The 22,792-nt window shown below is 51.1% G+C and overlaps 1 protein-coding gene across 5 annotated transcripts in view; it reads left to right on the top strand.

The window, feature by feature from the left end:
* Positions 1 to 22,478, top strand: part of GPT2 (glutamic--pyruvic transaminase 2) — a 34,732-nt gene extending 12,254 nt beyond the window's left edge. For 2 of the 5 annotated variants that reach the window (XM_028477896.2, XM_055079095.1), the window contains exons 5-12: positions 2,346 to 2,479; positions 4,612 to 4,855; positions 8,763 to 8,842; positions 10,828 to 10,964; positions 15,779 to 15,953; positions 17,484 to 17,639; positions 18,676 to 18,788; positions 20,010 to 22,478. In XM_028477896.2, the coding sequence (XP_028333697.1) occupies positions 2,346 to 2,479; positions 4,612 to 4,855; positions 8,763 to 8,842; positions 10,828 to 10,964; positions 15,779 to 15,953; positions 17,484 to 17,639; positions 18,676 to 18,788; positions 20,010 to 20,100 (1,130 nt within the window). In that variant the 3' untranslated portion in view covers positions 20,101 to 22,478. Of the gene's footprint in view, positions 1 to 1,330; positions 1,386 to 2,345; positions 2,480 to 4,611; positions 4,856 to 8,762; positions 8,843 to 10,827; positions 10,965 to 15,778; positions 15,954 to 17,483; positions 17,640 to 18,675; positions 18,789 to 20,009 lie in introns of all 5 variants that reach the window. The other 3 variants (XM_055079092.1, XM_055079093.1, XM_055079094.1) reach the window with 3 other exon arrangements.
* The last annotated feature ends 314 nt before the right edge of the window (positions 22,479 to 22,792 follow it).

Below are 22,792 nucleotides of genomic sequence, written 5' to 3' on the forward strand. Positions count from 1 at the left end.
CCCCGCCACGGGAGAGGCCCCACCAGTGAGAGGCCCGTGTACCCCAAAAAAAAAAAAAAAAAAAAAAAAAAAAAAAAAAAAAAAAGAATTAACACAGAAAATCCCCAGTTTTCATGAGGTCTTAGAGAAAGAGCAGAGAGGTGTGGGGTTATAAGAAGGGATCTAATGTAGAGGGAGGGTTTAAGGAGAAAGTGGCATTCAAATTCATGTGGAAGATGACTAAGAGAGTCTGGTAATGCACACCAGACAGAGGAAATGGTGTGTGCAAAGGCCTTGAGGTTTGAGAACTGAGTGTGATCGAGTGAAAGGGTCTGGGTGCAATGGCGCTGGGGGTTTGGCAGATGGTGCCAGTTTGTGGGCAGAGTGGGAGGCAGGTTGCCATGGGTCTCAGGGCAGAGTCCTACACAGGGATAGGTGCTCTACAGAGATGAACAGACGAAATAGGTGATGGTCCCTGGCCTCAAGTCAACATGGGGAGGCAGGGGTTCATCTGTATAAAATAAGATAACTGGAGAAATCACACACTGGGAGAAAGGCTGGGGTGGGGCCCTATCTCAGGCTTCCTAGAGAGAGACTAGGTCTGAGCTGTGAAGGATCAGTGTGGTTCAGAGCATAACAGAAGGTGGAAGTCTGTGGCAGGCAAGAGCAGGGAGCTTGCCAGTGGGGGAAGCTCTGGGAATTCAGGGAAGCAGGTGAACTAAAGGCAGGAAGAAGAGGAGGCTTAGCTGGTGTGGAAATGGCCAGGCCGCATGGAGTGGAGGGGAGGGCACTGAAAGAAGGCACAGGGAAATAGGGAGCACAGGAAACTTTCTGAGCATGGGAGCTCAAGAAATATCAAATAAGACATCCAGTAGAAGAAGGATTCTCTAACACCGGCATCTGTACCTCCCCACTTTTTTATTTACATAATATTTCAGATGCATTCGATACCCCAAATAATGTGACAAGGCTCTGTACTCACCACCCAGGTTTGATACGTGTTAATGTTTGCCACTTGATCCTTAGAGAAGTGGTCCAGCCTCCTTCCCCCCCTTCCCCCTCCCCCACTTACAACTGGTCAGAGGGGAAAGGCAAGCCCAGTGCTGCACAGACCCTGAAACCGAGCGCCTCCTGGGTGCTGGGCCTTGGATGCTGTGCACTGAGACCCAGAGAAGAGCTGGCCACTTTCCAGAGCTCCATCCTGCCTCCTGGTGGTGCTGTTGCAGTAGTCTTAGAAGGAATGAGCTGGTTTTCTTTAAATGTGGTATAAAATTCAAATGGTATAAAAGGATATAGAGTGAAAGATCTGCCTCCCATCTCTGATCCCAAACCTCCTGGTTCACTTCCCCAGAGAATTCACCTCACCAGTTTGAGTCTCCTTCCAGAGAGATTCTGTGCATGTGCAGGTACCTATTTTCAGTTTCTTTTTAAAAACATAAGTAGTGGCTTGACATTTTGAAAAAGTTTTTATGCAAACGGTAAAAAGCACAAATATTAATGTACAGCACCTATGTGTGCACACCTGTGTGACCCCTGCCCAGATCACGACATTGATCATTCGCAGCATCACAAAAGTCTCCTTTGTGCCCCTTTGCAGTCAATACCCCCAAGCCCAAAGTGGTCACCACTGTTTTTGAACTTCATGTAAATGATGGTTTGGATTTTGATCCTAATTGGCAGCCTGAGCATGCTGTTGGCATGGGGTGGGGGTAGGTGGGTCATGCCTCACAGCCCCAGGGGATCTGTGGTTAGTGCTGGTCAGGGTTCTGGATTCTTGGGCTGGCAGGTGGTGCCATTTTGGGGTGACCATTCTCTCAAGTTTTGTGGAACCATGTGTAGGCAGCAGTGATGAAAGCATAGCAGTCCCAGCTGTAATGATACATACTGTCATAGAACGTGTAAATCCCAGTAGGGTGGGTAAAGCAGGTATGGGCACCATTTAACTGGTTAGAAGCCAGGGCCTGGAATAATGCTTGATGTGTAAGTAGGTTCTCAGCACATACTGGGTGGATGAATGGATGAGTGGGTGGGTGGATAGATGAACAGAAGGGCAGTTGGGCGGTTGGGTGGTTGGGCAGGTGAATGGATGTATGGATGAATGGATGGATAGCAGATGGGCAGATGGTTGGGTGAGTGGGCAGATAACGTGGGTAGATGGATGGGTGACAGGATGGGTGGATGAAGCCCAGATAGGTAGTTAAGCAGCTTGCCACAGTTCCAGAGCCTAGAGTAGTGAGAATAGGGCCACACTGAGATCTCCCTGACCTCCCCCTCCTTCCCACTCCCAGTTAATTATATGGATATCACAGACTCTATGGCGCCAGACATCCTGCCTCTAGTCACTGTCTTGCTTGCTGTCTTAACAGGATCTTACAGCGCTAGCCAGGGCGTCAACTGCATCCGTGAAGATGTGGCTGCCTATATCACCAGGAGAGATGGTGGTGTACCTGCAGACCCGGATAACATTTACCTGACCACTGGAGCTAGTGACGGCATTTCCGTACGTGTGAGGGTAGCTTGTTGTTGTCCACTGTTCACCCACGTGAAGAACAGCCTTGCATGTTAGGGCCGAGTGTGTGAGCCTGTTAGCAGGGGGACAGCCTGGGAGGAGAGGTTGGCCTCCCTCTGGTCACTGCTGTCTGCCCCACCCTGGTAGCCTGCTGTCCTTACCTTGTTCAGTCTTCATGAACCTGGGTACCCCTGCAGCCTCAGTTTCCCTCCAGAGTGGCACCAGCAGGTCCAGCTGGGAGGAGTCGGGTTACTCGAGGATGGCCGTCTTCTTGGCGACATCGGCCTTTCTCTCACTCAGCACATACGGTGTATCTGCTCTGCGAGGCACTGTGCCAGGTGCTGGGGAGACAAACACGTTTGGCCTCTGCTTACACATCAGTGCTGGATAAGATTGGCATTAATAGCACATAAATACATGTCAAATCTTAAGCTTTCAGTTTCTCTTCTGGAAGAGGATAAAGTGTTACAGGAGGGAGCAGCAGGGACTCTGACCTGGGGGGCCGGGGAGGGCAGGAAGGTTTCTCCAAGGAAGGCTGAACAGATAGAGATCTGGAAGCTGCGTACCTGTGAACTCAGGAAGGCAGGGGAGAGACAGCTTCGGAGCAGAAGGTCAGCATATGCAGAGGCCTTGAGCTGGAAGGAGGCTGTGTGTCTGGAAACAGAGCGTCAGGGGGTGACGGGCACACATGGTGAGGGCCACTTACCAGCAGTGGGCTGGGAGGCAGGTGGGGCCTTGTTGTCCTAAGAGCCTGGGAGCCACTGAAGGATTTGAAGTAGGCGGAGGGACATAATTAGATTTAGGTTCTTAAGCTTTAAGTGTGGCAGGAGGGGGCATAATAGATGTAAGGGAGTGTTTAGGAGGCAAGAGAAGAGGTGGGTTGGGCTGGGGATCAGTCGTGGAAGAGGTGAAGAGGGGCTGGTATCAAGTGTTCCATAGCAGAAGGGGCTGAACCCAGGGCCTGAGGAACCTGCAGCCTCCCTTCCCTTCCAGCACCCTGCCCCCGTGCCCAGTCCGTGCTGGGTGCCGTCCACTCACTTTGTTTTCCCTACTCAGGGAGCCTGTCCTGTCTGACCCTTCCTTTAATGGAGTTATCTTTGTCTGTGTCTCTTGACTTCCAAGGCTCCTGTTTTTGTTGTTTGTTAAATGCTTTAGTCCTTTCCTAAAGCCTTTCAAATGCATTTACCTCTTCCTGGAGCCCGGGAGGAAACTGAGGCCCAGAGACCTTAGGTGGTCTGCCTGCTCTAAGTCAGCCTCTTGCGGCATTTGAGATTCTAGTGTTGGACTCAGGCTCCCAACCATGGCATCTTCCACTGTGTTCTGCCAAGGCCCGTCTCTATTCCCAGAGAAGCCCAGGTATAGGTAGAGGTTCCAGAGGAGGGTGGGGGGAGGGGTCCTCAAGATTTAGTGAAAGAATCAAGTCATTGCAGTTTTTAATCCAGTGGCATTCTTGCAGCAAGGAGCCGAACTTGAGAAAGGAGCTAAGTCTGTGTGTGAGGTGGGGACTCGCCCAGAAGAGTTTGGGCTTATTAATCCAGTGAATTATTGCCACCTCCACCAGTGCCCCACAGGACTCCCCAGGCCTGGTTTCTCAGGAATCCTATGAACCTAGGGCGCACTCAGCTTTGGAAACAGCCAGGTTGAAGCGCCACCTGGTGGCCATAGATGGGTATTTTATCCCATTTCAACAATCCCTTGTTCAGGGGTTGTCCAGCCTTGGGCACTGATAGCTACCGACCGGACAGATTCCTGGGCTCCACCCCAGACATACAGAATGAGTTTCAGGGGTGAGGTCAGAATAATTCTGAGACAGGGACAGTTTGTGGGCTACTGCTTTAAAAGACCTCTTTAAAAAATACAAGTATTGTGTGTTAAACTACATACCATGCACGGTACTGAGAACTTTAAAACAGTTTGCTTATTTCTCACAGCAGACCTCATTTTACAGATGAGGAAAGTGAGACTCAGGGAAGTTCAGCCACTCCCATGGGGCTGCACTGGAGGCAGGCAGTGGGGTGGCCGGTGAAAGGCAGGGTTGGGGCCTTCCAGCTTTCCTGCTGCTGGTCAGCCCCCGCGGGTGGGAAGTGGCAGTGGCCTTGCAAGATGTGACTTCTCGGTTGCAGACGATCCTGAAGATCCTGGTCTCCGGAGGTGGCAAGTCACGGACGGGTGTGATGATCCCCATCCCGCAGTACCCCCTCTACTCGGCGGTCATCTCTGAACTCGATGCCATCCAGGTGAACTATTACCTGGATGAGGACAACTGCTGGGCCCTGAATGTGAATGAGCTCCGGCGGGCCGTGCGGGAGGCCAAAGAGCAGTGTGACCCCAAGGTGCTGTGCATCATCAACCCCGGGAACCCCACAGGTCTGTGCTTTACTCCCTTGCCAGTTTCTTGGGGAGCAGGGGCAGGGTGGCTGGAGTACTGGATGTCTGGACACTAAAGATCTAAGAAAAAATGAAGTCCTCTTTGCTCCCAGGTTCCCAATCCAACTTCAGATTTGCTAACATAAAGCCATAAAATTTGCCACAGGCCACCTTAGGAGGCGAGCAAATGCAGGCATTTTGCTGGGCAGGGTTGTATTAAGACCAGTTTTTCTCCTGTTCTTGCATTTGCAAAGAATCTTCTTTTTGAGGTCATGCACAAACCATCACCATTAATCATAGGCCTCATTTTACCCTTACTCCTACTTGTTTTTCTGAACCGGTTTTCAGATTGCTGGTGTGTGCGTTGTTTTTATTTGACACAGCGTTACTGTGTACTTTGAGGCCTGAAAAGGACATGCCATATTAAAAACAAAAGCGAACAAACCAAAAAAACCTGATTCCAGAGTTGAAAATCACTCCTAATTTTGTGTATTTTTATTTTTTAAAAAAAAGCACAGTTCTGCCTGTTTTGATCTTTCCAGGCTGCTGGCTTCATGTGCCCCCGATGCTACTCGGATGCCGAGAACAAGGGCTCCTCTCTCCTCCTTTGTTGAGAAAAACTGGGTCAGGGCCAAAGCTTGGTGGAGTTGATTGTGGAATCTGCTTCTTGGGAACATCAAATGATGCTTCAATCAGCTGAAAGCGCCACTTGAATTCCTGAGCGCAGAAAATGGGTGCAGCTGCCCTCCACCCTGGTTTATTTACACCAACTGCTTGGGGGAAGGGATGAAGGGTCGAACCATGGTTCAGTAGGAAAATGACAGAGCTGGGTTCTCAATCCTGGTTGCACATTAGAATCACAAAGGGAGCTTTTAAAAATGTCAAAGGCCAGGCTGCACCTCAGAATCTCTGGGGATGGGGCCCAGGCATCAATATTCTATGCAGCTGAGGATGAGAAACACTGCCCTAGGATGATCGTTCTAAAACTTTAGCTTGTTAAGAAAAAAACAAACTGCTGGGCCCCACTTCTAGGTATTCTGATGTAATTAGGCTGGAGTGGGTCTTGACAATTTGCATTTCTAACAAGCCCCCAGGTGATGCTGATCCTACTGGTCCCAAACTTGGAGTAGTAGGCCCTACATCTTAGGAAATACGCTGTATACCTAGTTTATATCATAGGGTTGGTGACTTCTTGGCCAGGTGCTTACATAAATCTTCACCTGGCTGTCTTGGGAGAAGTAACTGCACTAGAGACTTTGCTGTTTTAGGTCAAAGGTGGGGGAGTCATGTGAGTATATGTTAATATAAGTAGTTTTTTGGGTTTTGGGGGGCATGCTGCACAGCTTGTGGGATCTTAGCTCGCCGACCAGGGATTGAACCCGGGCCCTGAGAGTGAAATCACTGAGTCCTAACCATTGGACCACCAGGGAATTCCCTCTCTGGGGTCTTAATGGGTGAAAATCAGCTATTGGAACATGGGGGATGGAAAATAGAAACCTACCTGTGATGACCATGTATCTTGCCTGAACCACACACTGTGACCACTTTGGCTAAAAGGTATCAAAATGGACTGGGATATATGTGGCTAACAGGGCTCTTTGGGATTCAAGACAGAAACTCATCTTAAGACTTGAAGGGAGTGGATCTGTGAAGTCCAGAATAAAGCAGCACACTTGGATCAGCGTCATTGTCATAGGAACCCCAGGCCATTTCCCAGCTCTGCTCTTCTCTGGGTTGGAATCCTTCTCAGGAAGCATCCGTCCTGGGAGTGGCCTTCAACAGTTCCAGTCATTGCCCAGCACCTAAGCGTCCTCCACAGAGAGCCTTGCCCATAGTTTCAGCCAAAGCCTCAGGCCAGACTCTCATTGGCCCACGTTGGCCAACCTGCCCGTGCCTGACCTAGTTAAATCACTGAGGCTGATTGGCTGGGTCTGTATCCCATGTCCCTTGCTGGAGTTTAAAGAGAGGGAGTTCCCCCTAGGACAGCTGGGTGTTGTTGCTCAGAAAGGGCAGGATGCAGGGCTGGTGCAAGCAACAGGTATCCCCATTATTTTGTGGGAGATTCCTTTGGCCTGGCCTCTGGCAAGGGGCACTTAGACCCCTCCCCAGCTTTGAGGCCTACAGCAGAGCCACCTCTTTTGTGCAGTGGGCTCATGTCTCCCCCTGCTGGGCACAGCTGTGCCCTGCCCCTCTAGAGCCTATGTGGCTCTCCTCCTGTACCACATGTGTGTTTGTCCATCCATTGGCTCAGCAGGCAAGTTCTGAGTGACTCCTTCGTCCCAGGCGAAGACTGGAGAGAAGTAAGCTCTGTCCTTGTCCTACAGTTTGCATCGCTCATATCACGGGGATTATTTGCGCACAGCAGGTCTCCTTTCCTCTCCTGAGCTACAGGCTTCCTGAGGCCTGGCCCTTGCTCAGTTCTCTTAGCACTCCCCCTGGCATTATGTACACATGGTTTGATGCTCTTGGTGCTCAAACCTTTGCTTGCATTCTGACAGGATACACTTGGTGGGATGGCAGCCCTGGGAGAGAAGACCAGCAGCATTTGTAGGCAGGCTCAGCCCCCTGGATAGGCAGCTCCTGTCTGTCTGTGGGAACAGCAGCTGGTTCCTTGTAGCATCCAGGGCTACTACCCTTCCTAATTCCCAGAGCCATGAGCTTGCTTCATAGGAAGCCCGGTTGACCCTTTCTTGGCAGGAGACAGGTTGGTCCCCTAGTAAAGGAATTGGTTCATTGCTTAGACAGTTTAAGTCTGAAATCCTGGCTTAATCATACCATGCTCTTATAAGATACATCTATATATTTTTTCTAAGACTTATTCTTGTTATTCTTACATGGACAAGAATATAGTTATTTTTAACAAGAAGGTAACATACTCTACATACTGGTTTGCATCAAGATATAGATGCATATGTAAAGAACACGTGCACATACATACACACATAAATATATACATATATGTAACATCCATAGATGCACCTTTATGTATAGCAAAGAAACAGCCTTTTGTGAGAAGTCAGCATGCCTGACTAGTGCTTTCGCAGAGGCTATGTGAGCACGTCAGACAACCCAGTGCCACACTTATAGTGGGCCTCAGGAAATATTGGGAAAAGGTTCATTTCTACCTTGTTGCATTTGTTCCTTTCCCCACCTAAACCCACAGTATTTCCTGTGAACTGATGGGTGAATATTTTGCTGCTGGCTGGCACTCATTTCTCTAAGATGGATGAAATGTTGAGTCAAGCCCTGAAGGGAGACCCTGGCAGGGACACTGCGGGTACCCGGAAGCATCCTCAGAGGGCGCAGCTCCCATGTAGTTGCTGACAGGAGAAGCCAGAGCTGGCAGGCAGGCTCATTTCATTTAGAGCTTATTCCACAGTATTTACCGGGGCCCTGCTGAGTGCTGGCTTTGAGGGTCAGCACTGAGCCTACAGACCTTGTCCCTGCCTCACGGAGCTTGTGCGGGGAGAAGGTGTAGCCAGTGCAGTTCTCCTGGTGCTGCCGCTGTGGGGTAAGGAGGAGAGTGGGGCTGAACGATTAAACTCCTTCAGTTTAACTTTCCTGCTCTTTATGATGCTGTCATGCCCTCTTGCCCTCCAGCACAGATTAATACAAATATACCCACGCCCCCCCACACACACACCTCCAATAAGGATAACAAGAAGGTTGGGTGTGAAACACTGCTCCCTCCACATACCCAGCTTAAATGAGTCAGAGGGACAGGGCTGACCGTCGGGGCTCCCTGGAGGTTGACTGAACCCCCCCCACCAGTCATAGCAGCTAGGGAGGGTGGTCCCACAGGGTCCCGGGGAACACATACCTGAGTGATTCTGGTTGGGGTTCTTACCTAGGGACAATTTAAACAGCATTACAAACTACCTTCTGCTTTTGTTTGGGGACTTTTTAGGTCAGGTGCAGAGCAGAAAGTGCATAGAAGACGTGATTCACTTTGCCTGGGAGGAGAAGCTCTTTCTCCTGGCTGATGAGGTAAGAGCAGCCTTGGCTCTCAGAGGTGAGGGTGCGCTTTCTCTTCTGGGAGAGGGAGCCAGGCCTGGTTGTTCTATAGCCAGAGAGAACTTTCTAGGTGTTGGAAGAGAGATTCTAACAAGGTTGAGGATGTTCAGTGTTACACCCTGTGAGACTGTGACCAAAAATCATCCCAACATTGGTTTGGAATCTTGGTTATAAGTTTCAGAAATCTAACCCAAACTACTTTAAACTTGAAAAGTAAAAAGGTGGTAGGGTCTCAGGAGTGGGGCTGGATCCAGGGACTCAAACCATATCTTCCAGCTCCTCTCATTCCATCCTGCTGCCTTGGCCTCACACACAGGCCTGCTATCTTCCCAGTCTAGAAAGAGAGCATTTCTTCCTGGTGGTTCCAGCAAAAGTCTCAGAATTGAGCCTCACTGGTGCAGCTTGGGTCAAACACCCATTGCTGAGCCAATTACTGTGGCCCCGTGGTTGCAATATGCAAACTGACTAGTCCCTGGGCACGGGGCAGTGTCTCTGCCCTGTGGCCCCAAACCTGCAGACAGAGGGGGGCGAGGTGTTCCCTGAGGCAAATTGAGGGCCTCTTTCTCAAGCAGGGAGAGTGGGTGCCAGGTGGGCCTAATGCTGTGTCCTGTGAGGAGGGGAGTCTTAATTAACCCCCCACAGCTGCTGCTTCTTGAACCCCAGTTCTGGAGACAAGGCATGCCCATTCTTTTCCTACAAGGAAAGAAATGAAAGACCCGTCATATCCTGTTTTTATTTCTTCATTGCTGCATGATTTCTAGTTAGTCGTAGCTTCTAACACACAAGCTTCATTTCTTTGCTCCTCAGCAGCCCCACCGCCCCGCCCTCCACACAGAGCTCACCCATCAAATTGTTGCTGTGATTAATAGCAGATGGACCTAAAATCTTAATTTCTATAGGAGAGAATGGACAGCAGAGTGACCTGGTGCACAAACCTCTTCCCTCGGGGTTTGGGAAGGGAGGGGTGGGGGAGGAGGAGGGGGAGGAGGAAGCTCTGCCTGGCTTGTTGAAGGTGCAGCTGGCCCGACCCTCCTGCTGACCCACAGCACTCCAGAGAGCCTCGGTTTCCCTGATGTCCGAACTGGGTATGGGAAGCTCATCTCCAAGGGCAGATGTGACGCTTGCCTGCGGCGCGCTAGACCGTGCGGGGACAGGGAGGCGCTGCTCGCTCCAGTGTGGGCGCTGCTGGGTCCAGTGTGGGCGCTGCTCGGTCCAGTGTGGGCGCTGCTCGGTCCAGTGTGGGGGCTGCTCGGTCCAGTGTGGGCGCTGCTCGGTCCAGTGTGGGGGCTGCTCGGTCCAGTGTGGGCGCTGCTCGGTCCAGTGTGGGGGCTGCTGGGTCCAGTGTGGGGGCTGCTCGGTCCAGTGTGGGCGCTGCTGGGTCCAGTGGGCGCTGCTGGGTCCAGTGTGGGGGCTGCTCGGTCCAGTGTGGGCGCTGCTCGGTCCAGTGTGGGCGCTGCTCGGTCCAGTGTGGGCGCTGCTCGGTCCAGTGTGGGCGCTGACAGCAATGGTGGACAGAGAGCTGGGTGAGTGCCGTGAAGCGCGGAGGGTACACGGTTAGCACCTCAGGTGCGGAGGTCAGGACAGGTACATGAACTGCTTTCACCACTCATCTTATTGACGGAAGTGAGCATCACACTCCTGGAGGAAACCTGCTTGGGCAGGTGGGGTACTTGATGTCGTCACTGGCACATGAGGCAGAAAAGAGGTCTGGAGACTGGGTGAGGCTAATGTGGGAGAATCCAGTGGACATCCATCCCGAGGCCTTCCCTCCTTGCTTGTTCTGTAAGGTTCCCTCAGGCAAGTCTGGCTTGGCAGTGGTGTCCGAGGCTGGGCTTCACGGCAGGCTGCCTGGCTGCAGTTTGGCCTGGAGCACCTGTGCCCTCCCTCAGCCGCCGCCTGGGTGGCTCAGGCTTCTGGGGGACTTGCGATGACTGTCTCCATCCCGTCCCCTCTTGCAGGTGTACCAGGACAACGTGTACTCTCCAGACTGCAGATTTCACTCCTTTAAGAAGGTGCTTTACGAGATGGGGCCCGAGTACTCCAGCAACGTGGAGCTCGCCTCCTTCCACTCCACCTCCAAGGGCTACATGGGCGAGTATGTGGGCCCCCACCTCCCTCCTGCTGCCCCTGGGCCTGTTTGGTGCCTGTGCTTCTCCGCCCTGCCCCACCTCAGTCTGCTGGACAGAGACGGCTGCCCTTATCCACCGTCTCTGCTGATCTAAGAAGCAGGAGGAGACAGAGCACACCTCCCCAAAGGGAGCACAGTGGTGTGAGGACAGACCTGTGCAAGGGCTCATGTAAAATAAGGCTGTGATGAAAATGAAAACAGGACCTCACAGCAGCTTCCAACACTAGTGTTTTCTGCCAGCCATGTCGCTGTTGCTCTGACATTAACTGAACTCTGAGGGCCAGGGAAGGCAGGTTGAGTGGACAAATGCTGTGAGGCCAGTAGGCCAAGCTCTGTGTGCAGGAGATCTGTATGCACCCTGCCTTAGCACTGCGTGACCTCTGGGGCCAGAGTCAGCTTCAATCCCGTATTCATTCATTCAGCTAATATTTATTGAGCACCTGCTATGAGTCCAGTACTGATCTCAGCACTGAGGTTACAGCAGTGAACAAACTACAGCCATCCCTGCCCTCACAGAGTTATGCTTTAGTGAGGAGAGAGAGGCAATAGACAAACGAATATCACATGTCAAGTGGGCAAAAATAATTAGAGAAGAGATGGGAATGCCGAGAGGTGGGGTCTGGTCACTGAGGAGTTGGCTTTTGAGTTAAGACCCAAGGGAGGGGGTGTGGGGAGCTACACAGAGGAAAGAGCATTCCAGACAGAGGGAACAGCACGTGCAAAGGCCCTGAGGTGGAAGGAGCAGCTGTTTGAGGAGTGGCAAGGAGACTAGAAAGGAGTGAGAAAGAGAGAGTGAGAGGGAGAGAGTGGCAGAAGTTGAGGCCAAAAAAAGTCATAGGAGGCCAGATCACCTGGGCTACTTAGGTTATTTTTTACTTTTACTCAGAGTGAGATGGGAACCCCTGGAGGGTTTACACAGAGGTGTGTGTGACTTCTCCTGACTTATGTTTTACCAGATTCTCTGGTTGCTCTGTGATGAGGGTAGGGACAGAAGTGGGCATTCGAGTCAGAAGGCTGTTATGGTCCAGGGGAGATATCGTGGGCCAGGGTAGAGGTGGGGAGAAGATGTTTGCTCTTGGATATGTTTGAAGGTGAAGTTGACACGTGTTGCTTGATGGAAAAGGTGGGTGTGAGAGAGGGAAGTCTAGGATGATTCCCAAGTTTTTTGTTCAAACAGCAGGAAGGATAGAGTTGCCATCAATACATGAGGATTGCTGTGTGTGAAGCAGGTTTAGGGTTAAATTAGAAGTTGGTTTTGGATGTGTAGAATTTGCAGATGCCTGTTGGATGTCCAGATGGAGATGGATGTGTGAGTCTGCAGCTCAGGGCTGATATCCAGCTGGAGATTAAAGTTTGTGAGATGTCAATGTATGAGTTGTTAGACAGATCTCTGAGCCTGGATGTCTCACCAGGGGTGAGTATAAATAGAGAAGAGGTCCAAGGACTGGGCCCAGGCCCTCCGTGCTCAGCAGTTAGGGGAGGAGAGGAGGAACCTACAAACTAGACTGAGATGGAAAGGCCAGTGTATTTACAGCTAAGGACATTCATTCCCCAGTGTTGTGGGAGTTCTGCTTTATGCCAGGTGTCAGGAGGGGGTCTGGAGGCCAGTGTAACTGTGAAGCTTCAAGAAATATTTTAGCCAGGTCAAGGGAGCTGTCCCCTTGGGATGGTCACCCAACTGTTCTTGGCTATATTTGATGTGGGGAGGGGTTGATTTATGTTGGTCTTTCTGGTCTACCCCAGTAGTGATGCTGCCCCCTTGCTAGACTTTCAGGTGTTGTGTAGCTCTTTTCCTAAACAAATATGTTCTCCATTAACTCATTTTTTTCAAACTCAAGTGTGTTTGTCACATACCTACCCATCTCTCCATCTGTGTTACTGATGACTGCTTTAATGGTAATACCCTGGATGTTGGTAACCTGAGGTGGTATCCTGTTGCCCTCAGATCCTGATTACCTAGGATCAGACTGATTTGCCCAATTTGATATTCTGCTCATCAGCAGAGGATAAAGCAGAAAGTTTCTTCGTTCAACTTTGTTACAGGAAATGTTTCCGAGATGCCAGAATTTATCTTCCCGCATTGGAAAAGCGAGTTGAGGGATCACATGGGGATCTATCTCTGCCAGTTCATTCTGCAGCCTGATCCCAAAAGTGTTTTATCGACTGCCTCATCACATCAGGTGCTCTGAGGTTGTGTCGGTGTGGTACACATACAGAGGAAGGCAGGAGCTGGTGCCTGCATTTCTGTGCTTATTAGTCTGAATGTTATCAATCATCGTCCAGAAAGTGTGGCTGATAGAGCTGATTTCATTCTGAAAGGTTTTTGTTTTTGTTTTTGTTTGTATGATCTCAGCTTATTTTCATGAGATTTGAATGTATATCAGTCAGGATCCTTTTGGAAATACATAACAGAAACTCACCTTGAACTGGCCTACATCAAAGAGGCTTTTTAAAAAATCCATATCAGGGAACTTCCCTGGTGGTCGAGTGGTAAAGAATCTGCCTTACAGGGACTTCCCTGGTGGCACAGTGGTTAAGAATCCACATGCCAGTGCAGGGGACGCGGGTTCGATTCCCTGGTCGGGGAAGATCCCACATGCCGCGGAGCAACTAATCCCGTGCGCCACAACTACTGAGCCTGTGCTCTAGAGCCCTCGAGCCACAATACTGAAGCCCGCACACCCAGAGCCCGTGCTCCACAAGAGAAGCGACCACAATGAGAAGCCTGCGCACCGCAGTGAAGAGTAGCCCCCCCTCACCGCAGCTAAAGAAAGCCCGTATGCAGCAATGAAGACCCAACACAGCCAAAAATAAAATAAAAAAGTAAAGTAAAATAAAGAATCCGCCTTACAATGCAGGGGACGTGGGTTTGATTCCTAGCCAGGGAACTAAGATACCACATGCCATGGAGCAACTAAGCCCACACGCCACAACTACTGAGTTTGCGCGCCTCAACTAGAGCCCATGTGACAAAAACTACAGAGCCCACGTGCCACCACTAGAGAGAAAACCCGCACGCCACAACTAGAGAGAAGCGCATGCGCCGCAACGAAAGATCCCACACGCCTCAGCGAATATCCCACGTGCCGCAACTAAGACCTGATGGAGCCAAAAATAATGTAAAATAAATAAATAAATAAATCTTTAAAAAATTTTTAAATCTATATCAGTAAAAAGTCAAGGAGTGGACTTCCCTGGTGGTGCAGTGGTTAAGAATCCGCCTGCCAATGCAGGGGACACGGGTTTGAGCCCTGGTCTGGGAAGATCCCACATGCCGCAGAGCAACTAAGCCCGTGCACCACAACTACTGAGCCTGGGCTCTAGAGCCCACGAACCACAACTACCGAAGCCCGCATGCCCAAAGCCATGCTCCGCAACAAGAGAAGCCACCGCAACGAGAAGCCCGCGCACCGCAACGAAGAGTAGCCCCTGCTCACCGCAGCTAGAGAAAGCCCGCACACAGCAATGAACACCCAACGCAGCCAAAAAAATAAATAAATAAATAAAATTTTAAAAGTCAAGGGGCTTCCCTGGTGGCGCAGTGGTTGAGAGTCCGCCTGCCGATGCAGGGGACACGGGTTCGTGCCCCGGTCCGGGAAGATCCCACATGCCGCGGAGCGGCTGGGCCCGTGAGCCATGGCCGCTGAGCCTGCGCGTCCGGAGCCTGTGCTCCGCAATGGGAGAGGCCGCAGCAGTGAGCGACCCGCGTACCGCAAAAAAAAAAAAAAAAAAAAAAAAAAAGTCAAGGAGTAAAGTTGAATCACGGGGCTTAAAAGTGTCACCAGATCTCTGTTTCTGCTTCCTGGCCTTGTCTTGTTTTGGGTTTTTTTGTCGTTTGTTTTTTTTGCAGTACGCGGGCCTCTCAGTGCTGCGGCCTCTCCCGTTGCGGAGCACAGGCTCCGGACGCACAGGCTCAGTGGCCATGGCTCACTCACGGGCCCAGCCACTCCGTGGCATGTGGGATCTTCCCGGACCGGGGCACGAACCCGTGTCCCCTGCATCGGCAGGCGGACTCTCAACCACTGCGCCACCAGGGAAGCCCATCGTTTTCTTTCTCAGCTCTGCTTTCCTTTTTTTTTTTTTGGCCACATTGCATGGCTTGTGGGGTCTTAGTTCCCCTACCAGGAATTGAACCCTGGCCCTCGGTGGTGAACGTGCCAAGTCCTAACCACTAGACCGCCAGGGAATTCCCTGCTTTGCTTTCCTTTGGGTTGGCTTTGTTTTCAGGCATCAGAAAGTTCTAGCAAAGTCCTCAGGCTACTGCTCACATGCCCACCCCTCAAACCTGTGCAGGGGGTGCCCGACCTGAATCACTGCCCCTTTGGAGCAGGGCTAGCGTATAAGTTAAGAGTCAGACGAAGCTGCTCTAACCAAAAGGCCCCAAAATACAGTGGCTCAAACAAGATGGAAGTGTGTCTTTGTGATAACAGCCCGAAGGCAGGGGGAGTCCAGGACTGGCTCTGCCCCATGAGGTCATTCAGAGATGGGCTGGTGGGCTGGCTCTGTCTTCTCAACATATGGCACTGAGGCTGCTGCTCTGGCGTGTGCATTTCTCAGGAAGTGGGGAAAAGGAGAGAGGAAGGAGAGAGCATGCTTTTAAGGAAGTGATGTGGAATTTACACATATCACTCCCATTCACTTTCCACTGGCAAGAACTCAGCCACACCTGGAAACTCAGTGTTGGGCATGGGGATGTTTACAGAAGATTCTGGCCGGCTGGATGCACTTAGTAGAGGTCTCTCTGTGACTGGTGGGTCCTCTCCCCGTCTTCAACCTTTTAGGTGTGGCTACAGAGGAGGCTACATGGAGGTGATCAACCTGCACCCTGAGATCAAGGGCCAGCTGGTAAAGCTGCTCTCGGTGCGTCTGTGCCCGCCAGTGTCTGGGCAGGCTGCCATGGACATCGTTGTGAACCCCCCGGTGCCAGGAGAGGAATCCTTCGAGCAGTTCAGCAGGGTGAGTCAGCTTGTCCCATGGCCCGTCTGCATCACTGCTGCGGCCAGTGTTCACCATGTATTGTCTCAATGGCCAGCCTCTGTCTAGATGGCCTCCTGGGGGTGCTCGTGGTTCCACGTGGCGCCTGACTCACCCCAATGAGGTTAAGTCTCAGGATGCAGCTGGGCTGTATTTGAAGTGGGAGGACTGTTGCATGTGTGTGTGTGAGGGGGTGCACCCCTTCCTCTTTCTCGCCTGTGAGCACCACGGATGGGCAGGCGCCCAGAGGGAATGGCCTTGTGTCCTGAGAACACCCTGGGTGGGAGTGGGAGGGGAATGATTCTGTTACTAATCTAAAAGGGGGAAATGGATGAGCATGGCATTGATTCTAGACCACGGGCCTGCCTGTGGCTTAAGACACAGCTGCAGGCTGTCCTTGCAGCTTGAAGTGATGCAGTCAAACCTTTTTAACTGCAAGTGACAAAAACCCAACTCCAAGTAGTTTAAACAAAAATGGAACTTATTGGTCATATAACCAAGAAGTCATTTCCCAGCTGTTCTAGATTCACAACCTTTTTTAAAAATTGTGGTAAGATACACAGAACATGCAATTTACCATTTTGATCATTTTTAACTGAACAGTTTAATGCATAAAGTACACTCAAATTGTTGTGCAACCATTACCACCATCCATCTCCAGAAACTTTTCATCATCCCAGGCTGAAGCTCTGTACCCATTAAACAATAACTCCTCATTTCCCCCTCCCCCCCAGCCCCTGGTAACCTCTATTCTACTCTCTGTGAATATGACTACTCTAGGTACCTCATACACAGCATTTGTCTTCTTGTGACTTTATTTCAATTAGCATGATGTCTGCAGGGTTTATCCCTGTTGTGGCGTGTGTCGGACTGTGCCTCCCGTTTAAGGCTGAGTGACATTCCACTGTGTGTACATGCTACGTTTTGCTGATCCGTTCATCCACAGGCCACAGCTCTTCACCCGCACATTCCAGTAGTACTTGCAGAAGTGCTGGTCTGCTTGCTCCAGCTTTGGACACATGTCCAGCTCTGAGCCTGTCACTGATGTGCTTTGCCTGGATCACGTGCCCCAAACACACCACATGGACTGGGGGAAGGGTGGCTCCCCAAAATGAAGTGGTGGGGCTGTCTCCTAGAAGCATGTTCTAGGGTGTTCCATCCAGGCCCAAGTTCATTCACACCAATGGGCAGGAACTTGTTTTTCTCATTTTCAGGAATGACATCCTGGTACAAGAGTAGAACCCATGACACAGGCTACCTAGGACCTACCTACCTGTGGCCCGTGTGCTCCTGCCCCAGGGCACATGGCAGCCTCATGGGCTGAGCGTCTGTGGAAGAAGTTCCTGCAGAGGGACATGTGTTTCTCCCACCTCCCCCATTTGCTGTGCTTATGCACACGCAAGCTCACCTTCACCAATCTGCCCCAACGCCCCAGTTTGAAGGGATAGTTTCCAGGGTCTGGAGCCATGATGTCCAGAGATGCTAACTCCTGTGCTTTCTCTGTCTCATCAGGAGAAAGAGTCTGTCTTGGGTAATCTGGCCAAAAAAGCTAAGCTGACAGAAGACCTGTTTAACCAAGTCCCAGGAATTCACTGCAACCCCTTGCAGGGGGCCATGTATGCCTTTCCTCGAATCTTCATCCCTGCCAAAGCCATGGAGGCAGCTCAGGTCAGGGGTGCCAGGTCAGGGCTGGCTCTCTCACTGGGTTCACATGGGACTGCTTCTTGCCATGGGGAGCTAAAGTGTTGGCCCTAGAGGCTCTGAACTTTGTGTATCCGTTGGTCAGATGGTACTTAATGTGTAAAGATGATGGGCTCTCAGACACCCAGCCCTGCAGCATGCTGCATTGATGTGGCAGGTGTGAGGCCGACCCCAGGTGAGCGGTGCGCTGAAGGCAGGTGCCCACGTGTGATGTGATGCATTTAAAACTGAACAGATGCTGGGGAAGCATCAAGAGCAGTCTCTTCCACCTGGCCACAGTACCCTAGAGCAGCGCTTCTCAAACTTGAGTGTGTACATGGATCACCTGGGGTCCTGTTAAAAATGCCGATACTAGTTCAAGAAGTCTTTGGAGGGGGCCCAAGATTCTGCGTTTCTAGTCAGTTCTCAGGTGGTGCCACAGACCCTGGTTTGAGGATCAAGGGCCAGAGCCGTACCTCTGAAAGTGTCCTCACACCACCTTACTGCCTCAATACCTTGTTAAACATTCAAAATCTGGCCCCACCTGTTGGCCGATTGAATCAGAATTTCTGGTGTTGGAGCCTGAGAACCTATTTAACAGGTGGCCTGGTTGTGCAAACCGAAGTGTGAGAAGCACCAACAGTAGGGCCCCTGAGAGGCTTGTTCCTTAAGGCCCCCTGGGCAGAGACCTCAGGGCCCTGGCTTGGCGTATAGGAGGACACGGCCAATGCTTGGGGAGCTGCTCCGTGGGGGTGGGGTACACAGGCAACAGGCTGGCACTCCCGACTGGAGAGCAGAAGCCCCGCAGCCCATGGCTGTCCCAAAGTGGCCTTTGGGTTCTTTGTTCCCGGCCCCAGATGCCTGCAGCACCCAGCATCCTGCCTTGGTTCTCACAGGAAGGGAGGGCAGAAGGGCCCTGCCATGGCAAAGAACCTGCCATCTCAAGTGTATTTGGCTTTGAGATTGTAATGTTTGTACAGTGCGAAACCAGGAATGAATCCCAAGTTCTGTCCCACTCCCACAGACCCATCAGATGGCCCCCGACATGTTCTACTGCATGAAGCTCCTGGAGGAGACGGGCATCTGTGTCGTGCCCGGCAGCGGCTTTGGGCAGAGGGAGGGCACCTACCACTTCAGGTACCACTTCCTCTGCACCGGCGGGCTGGTCCCGGGTTTGTCTTGGGAAACTTGGGCTTCTTAACATCCAGGCACCTACAGAGACTGGGATGTGTGGAGCCCCTGTCGCCCCATCCCACTCCCGTTCTGTCCTGCTGCAGAGATAGCTGAGCCCCTGCGCCAGGGACTAAGGAAGACTGGGCGACGCCAAGGTCACCTCCTTGACTGCTCTGTCTTCCCTCTACTGGCCCCATCTATCACATGCCATCTGCAGTGTTCCCGTGCTGTGTTTTCTTTTCCTTCCCCTGTCCCTTTTCAACTCCGTGATGGTATCATACAGCATCCAGGAGCTCAATAGCTTGTCCACTGCACCAAAAGCCTGCTGAGATGTTGCCTCTGAGACATGGTGGAATTGCTGTGCCTCCTTTCACAGGCATGCAACTCTGCTGGGCGAGCCGGAGCAGCTCAGCCAGGTCTTCCGCTGAGGCCAGCTCTGTTCCAAACAGCACCCTCTTCATGCACGGCACTCTCAGATGTTTCCTGCAGCAGATGCTGAAAAAAGAAATGTCATGGGCTTAGCACCTGAGGCTAAGTCTTGAGGCAGTGAAGGTCGTGGGTAGGGCCCCCCCAACCCCCCGCAGTGGACAAACGTGTGGGTGGTGTGGATGGCCTTTCCACCCTTGTTGGGTTCACCTTGGCAATTCACGGCTCATTCAAGAAGTGGTTACTTCTCGAGGGCTGCCCTTAAGGCTGGGAAGCAGGCTGACACTATTGGAGGGAGGAGTTAGTTACCATGGCAATGTGGGAATTCCTATGGAGGAAAGTTATGACTGGAGGTTCTCACTCAGACTGATGGTGTAGATGGAAAAGGCCTGTCTAGCAGGAGTGGAATCTCGCTCTGTAACCATAGGAAATACGAAGAGTTGTGCGCTCAAGAAAGTTCTATGCACCTGTCAGAGTGTTGGGCAGACCTTTTGTGATTATGGGTGGATGTGTTAGTGAGCTGAGATGCTGCCACCAGCTTATTGCTTTTGTTCACATATATGAGTTGGGTAAAAAAATGTGTGAATGGTGGGAGAAAGTGGATCTCAGTGGACAAGACAGGCCTGTCCCTCCCCACGCAACTTGCCTGCACCTCCTGGTCTCTGCAGCTGCAGGTGGAGGAGTGACCTGCCAGGTTCACTTCTGTCCCCTTTTACAGAGCCACTCATCTCCGACTGACGCTGTTCTCTTTCCTGACAGAATGACCATTCTTCCTCCGGTGGAGAAGCTAAAGACGGTTCTACAGAAGGTGAAGGACTTTCACATAAAGTTCCTGGAGAAGTACGCATGAGGACTCCTCAGGCCCCAGAGGGAGACCTGGCCCTCAGCCTTCCTCCTGATGCCCACCCAGCCCAGACTGGATTCGCCCCCCCCACCAGCGACTCTGCCTCAGGCCTTACGAAGGCCCACTGGTCGCTTTCATCGTCATTTTGCCCCAGGAGACTTCTTTCTTTGTGCCTTGATGTCGAGAGCACCTCTCTTCTGAGCAAATGTGAATTGGGGTTGTCTCAGAAACCCTGTTTTTTGATGCAGCCAAAGTAGAGGGGACTTGCTCAGCGTATGTGGTGGTGGTCTCTGAATCTGTTGTTGTTGCTTTTGGAAAAGTCTTTTGGGGTTGAAACAACCAGGGTGTGTTGGGTGAGCTGTTTCAGATCTGGAGAAACAAGGTGTCAGGAAATGTATAACTTAACCGTGATGAGGACTGGAAGTCCCAAACCCACCACCATGATCTGTGAAATAAAACCCTTAGCGGTGTGAAAATCTAGTCCTTCAAACAGGAGAGCCTAGAGTCCACTGGAGGCTCAGAGAGGGCCCACCCTTCTAGCCTGGAGGCAGGCAGCCTGCTCTCAGACAAAAATGGTAAGGGCAGCAGCGCATGGGGCTGGACTGCATGCCAGACTCAGTGGTGGCGGGCACCGGGGGCTGTGGCCAAGGTCAGAGGGTCCTGCAGGGGAGGAGTGGGTGCGAGCCAGGCTCCGATTTGAACCGGGCCTCCACGTGGGAGCAGACAGCAGGTAGTGAGGACTCTGCATACACGAGGGCTTTGGGTGAAGGGTTCTCTTGGGCACGCTTAGGCTGGGACGCCCGTCCAGGGGTCTCCCTGGACTCCAGGGGCACAGGGTTCAGCCCAGCAATATCCCAGTCACGTAGAGGGATTCTGCCTGGTGGTGTGTGGATCCATCCCACTGTTACCCAACAAACAAGCAGTCTCACCCAAGGGCTTGAGTGAGCCTTTAGGTGCTAGTAGGGCAAGGAAACACTGAAAATGTCCTAGTGAGGGAGGGGTAGCGTTAAGGACATGAAGACAGTTAAACCACACCCCCTTCCCCTAGTGTTTGTTGAGTTGTTTCAAGCAGAAGTTGGTCCATTTCCTAGCTCTTAATTGGTCAAAGTGCCTGGTAGCATGGCTGCTGTGTACATGTGATCCGATTCAAAGTTTATAGAAGTATTTTACCTTATATGCAGAGTGTTTTGCCTCCACATCTGCTTCTGGCTCCCCTCCCAGACTCTGCAGACTGTCCTGTAGCATCAGTCATCTCTCGGGGGAGTGGGGTGGGAGTTGGGGGATCATCCACCAAGTGCACAGTTTCCCTGGTATGAGCAAACCTGGGTGCAGGGCCCAACCCGTGCTCCCAGAAAGTGGTCACTACGGGTGGCAGCAGGCTTACGCCCTCTTCTCCTACTGTGGGCCTTCCCTGGTGGGCGGTTAGGGAAGCCAAGGCCAGCTCAGGAGTCTGGGGATCCAGCAAGTCCCAAAGTGGAATTGAAGGGACTGGAGAGAAATCTGAAAAGGCTAAAGGAGTGAGCTTTGAAAGCAGCCTCCTGTGCTATAATTCCCATGCCGAGTCCATGCAGGGGCTGCAATAGGAAACTTCAAACTGTCCTTACCCACTAGCATTACAGTCCCTATGAAGAAAGTAGCCACAATCTCAAATAACAAAGGGAATGTTTGGGGACTTTTTCTTCCTTAAAAATTTGAGAAAATTGCACTTGTGCTTGTTGATGGTATAAAAGCCAGGATGTGTCCCAGAGTTGTGAGATTTCTGGTGGAAAGGTTAAATAGTAGAAGCTAGTATATTTTTTATATTTTTGTAACAATTGCTTTTTTCATGGGGGGTGGGGTAGGGTTAGTATTTGTAGTTTTAACAAGTCCAGTAGTTTTTTTATAAATCTCTTCAGATTATAAATAACCCCTAAAAACTTTGCAATGTTTACATGATTTTTTTTAAAAGATGTCATATACACTTGGTTTGGTTTTAAAATAAATGAGTAAAAACTTAATAAAGTCAGCTGGTTTAGGAGGTTAACTTCATTCAGGTAGAAACGCTGATCATGATAGATTTGATTTTCTGCAGATTCTGATGTCTTGTTTGGGCGCCACCAGAGTAAGTTGTTTGTCATTTGAGGTCGCACTTTAAATCCATACTTGTGAAGTTTTCTGCTGTTCATCTAGATCTGCATGTGGGGATGCTGGTCTATACCTTGTTGGTCCATCACCTTGCACCTTCAGTCCGGACTGGTTGTCCCCATGTTTGTGGATTTGCAGGAATTGCTGACAGGCCTGCCTGTCCCTGTTTTCCATTCTGGATTCTCGTAGGCATCTCCTGACAAAGGTACTTCATGATAAGCTCTGGTGGAAATTTCTGAACAATAAAATATATGTCCAAAATGGTGACTGTGTTTAACTTGCTTTGTAGTTTAAATCTAAATATCAAGTGGACATCACTAATTGTATATCTTCACTCTTATGTTCATTCTTATGTTCCTAAGTCACAGCTTTTCAGTTTCCATTTCTTCTTAGGTGTCAACTCCAAGGACCCTGGGCTTCTTTTTATTGCTTGAGGTGGGAAAACTTCACGGATTCTTTAGAATGTTGTTCAAATGAAAACGGACCTTGATTTTCTAGTGGGAGTGAAACAGGAACTAGCAGCTTCTTCACAGGGGGCAGGGGAGGGCAGGCAGGCAGGCAGGGAGAGCCAGAG

This window comes from Physeter macrocephalus, chromosome 17 (assembly GCF_002837175.3).
Source record: "Physeter macrocephalus isolate SW-GA chromosome 17, ASM283717v5, whole genome shotgun sequence".
In the NCBI taxonomy this organism is placed as follows: Eukaryota; Metazoa; Chordata; class Mammalia; order Artiodactyla; family Physeteridae; genus Physeter; species Physeter macrocephalus.